Source organism: Paracoccidioides lutzii (genome assembly GCF_000150705.2).
Source record: "Paracoccidioides lutzii Pb01 unplaced genomic scaffold supercont2.70, whole genome shotgun sequence".
NCBI classification, from domain to species: Eukaryota; Fungi; Ascomycota; class Eurotiomycetes; order Onygenales; family Ajellomycetaceae; genus Paracoccidioides; species Paracoccidioides lutzii.
In genome coordinates, this window is record NW_015441016.1 from 32,167 (window position 1) to 32,926 (window position 760).

A 760-nucleotide genomic window follows, 5' to 3' on the forward strand; every position below is an offset into this window, starting at 1 on the left:
CACTTGATTGCCTATTTGAGCGTGCTTGTGTTGTTGTGTTATTCATCAACTGCACATAACTGCACACATAACCGCACTCTCACTTCAAAGATCTTATCTTTTTGCTCTTTTTCTTTTCCAATCTTTTAATCTTTTCATCCATCTCATTCTACACGCCTCCCCCCCCCCCCCCCTGCAGAAATTTTTTAAATTATCTTCTTGTTTCAGCAATGTAAGTGAGCTACAGTTCATTTTTATACTAGTTATTATACTAATCAGTAAATAAGCAGCTAGAATCATCAAATCCACGCAAAAATGGCTCGTACCAAAATGACTGCAAGAAAATGTGTTCAACAGAGAGGGGCAAAAAAAAATATAGCCAGCAAGGCAAGAAAGGGGGGAAAGCATCCTCCAGGACAGCATGTGGCTCATGTGAAACCTCGACGTCGCTATCGTCGAAAAGCTGGCAGTAAGTAAAAGTATATTCATAGATTTTTTGAATTTGAATATCTAATTTAATTATTTTAGCCACTGCTCTCCGTGAAATCCGCCGTTATCAGCGTGATGTTGAGCTTCTTATTCACAAGCTCCCATTCCAGCGTCTTGTCCGTGAAATTGCAGCAGATATATATGGTGATCTTCGATTTCAAGCATCTGCAATTCTGGCTTTGCAGGAGGCTGCAGAGGCGGTTTTGATTGATGAATTCACAAGTAAGAAATGACTGGATTTTACAAGCTAATCTACTAATCATTATACTAATCAATGAGATGTTAGTGACAA

General features: G+C 38.9%; 1 protein-coding gene across 1 annotated transcript; it reads left to right on the plus strand.

Annotated features, from left to right (window-relative positions):
* Positions 1 to 294: 294 nt before the first annotated feature.
* On the plus strand, positions 295 to 701 carry PAAG_09068 (histone H3; the record flags this gene model as incomplete). Its single annotated transcript, XM_002788969.1, has 2 exons — positions 295 to 448; positions 508 to 701. The coding sequence occupies 2 exons, from the start codon at positions 295 to 297 to the stop codon at positions 699 to 701; spliced, it is 348 nt and encodes a 115-aa protein (XP_002789015.1).
* Positions 702 to 760: the final 59 nt, after the last annotated feature.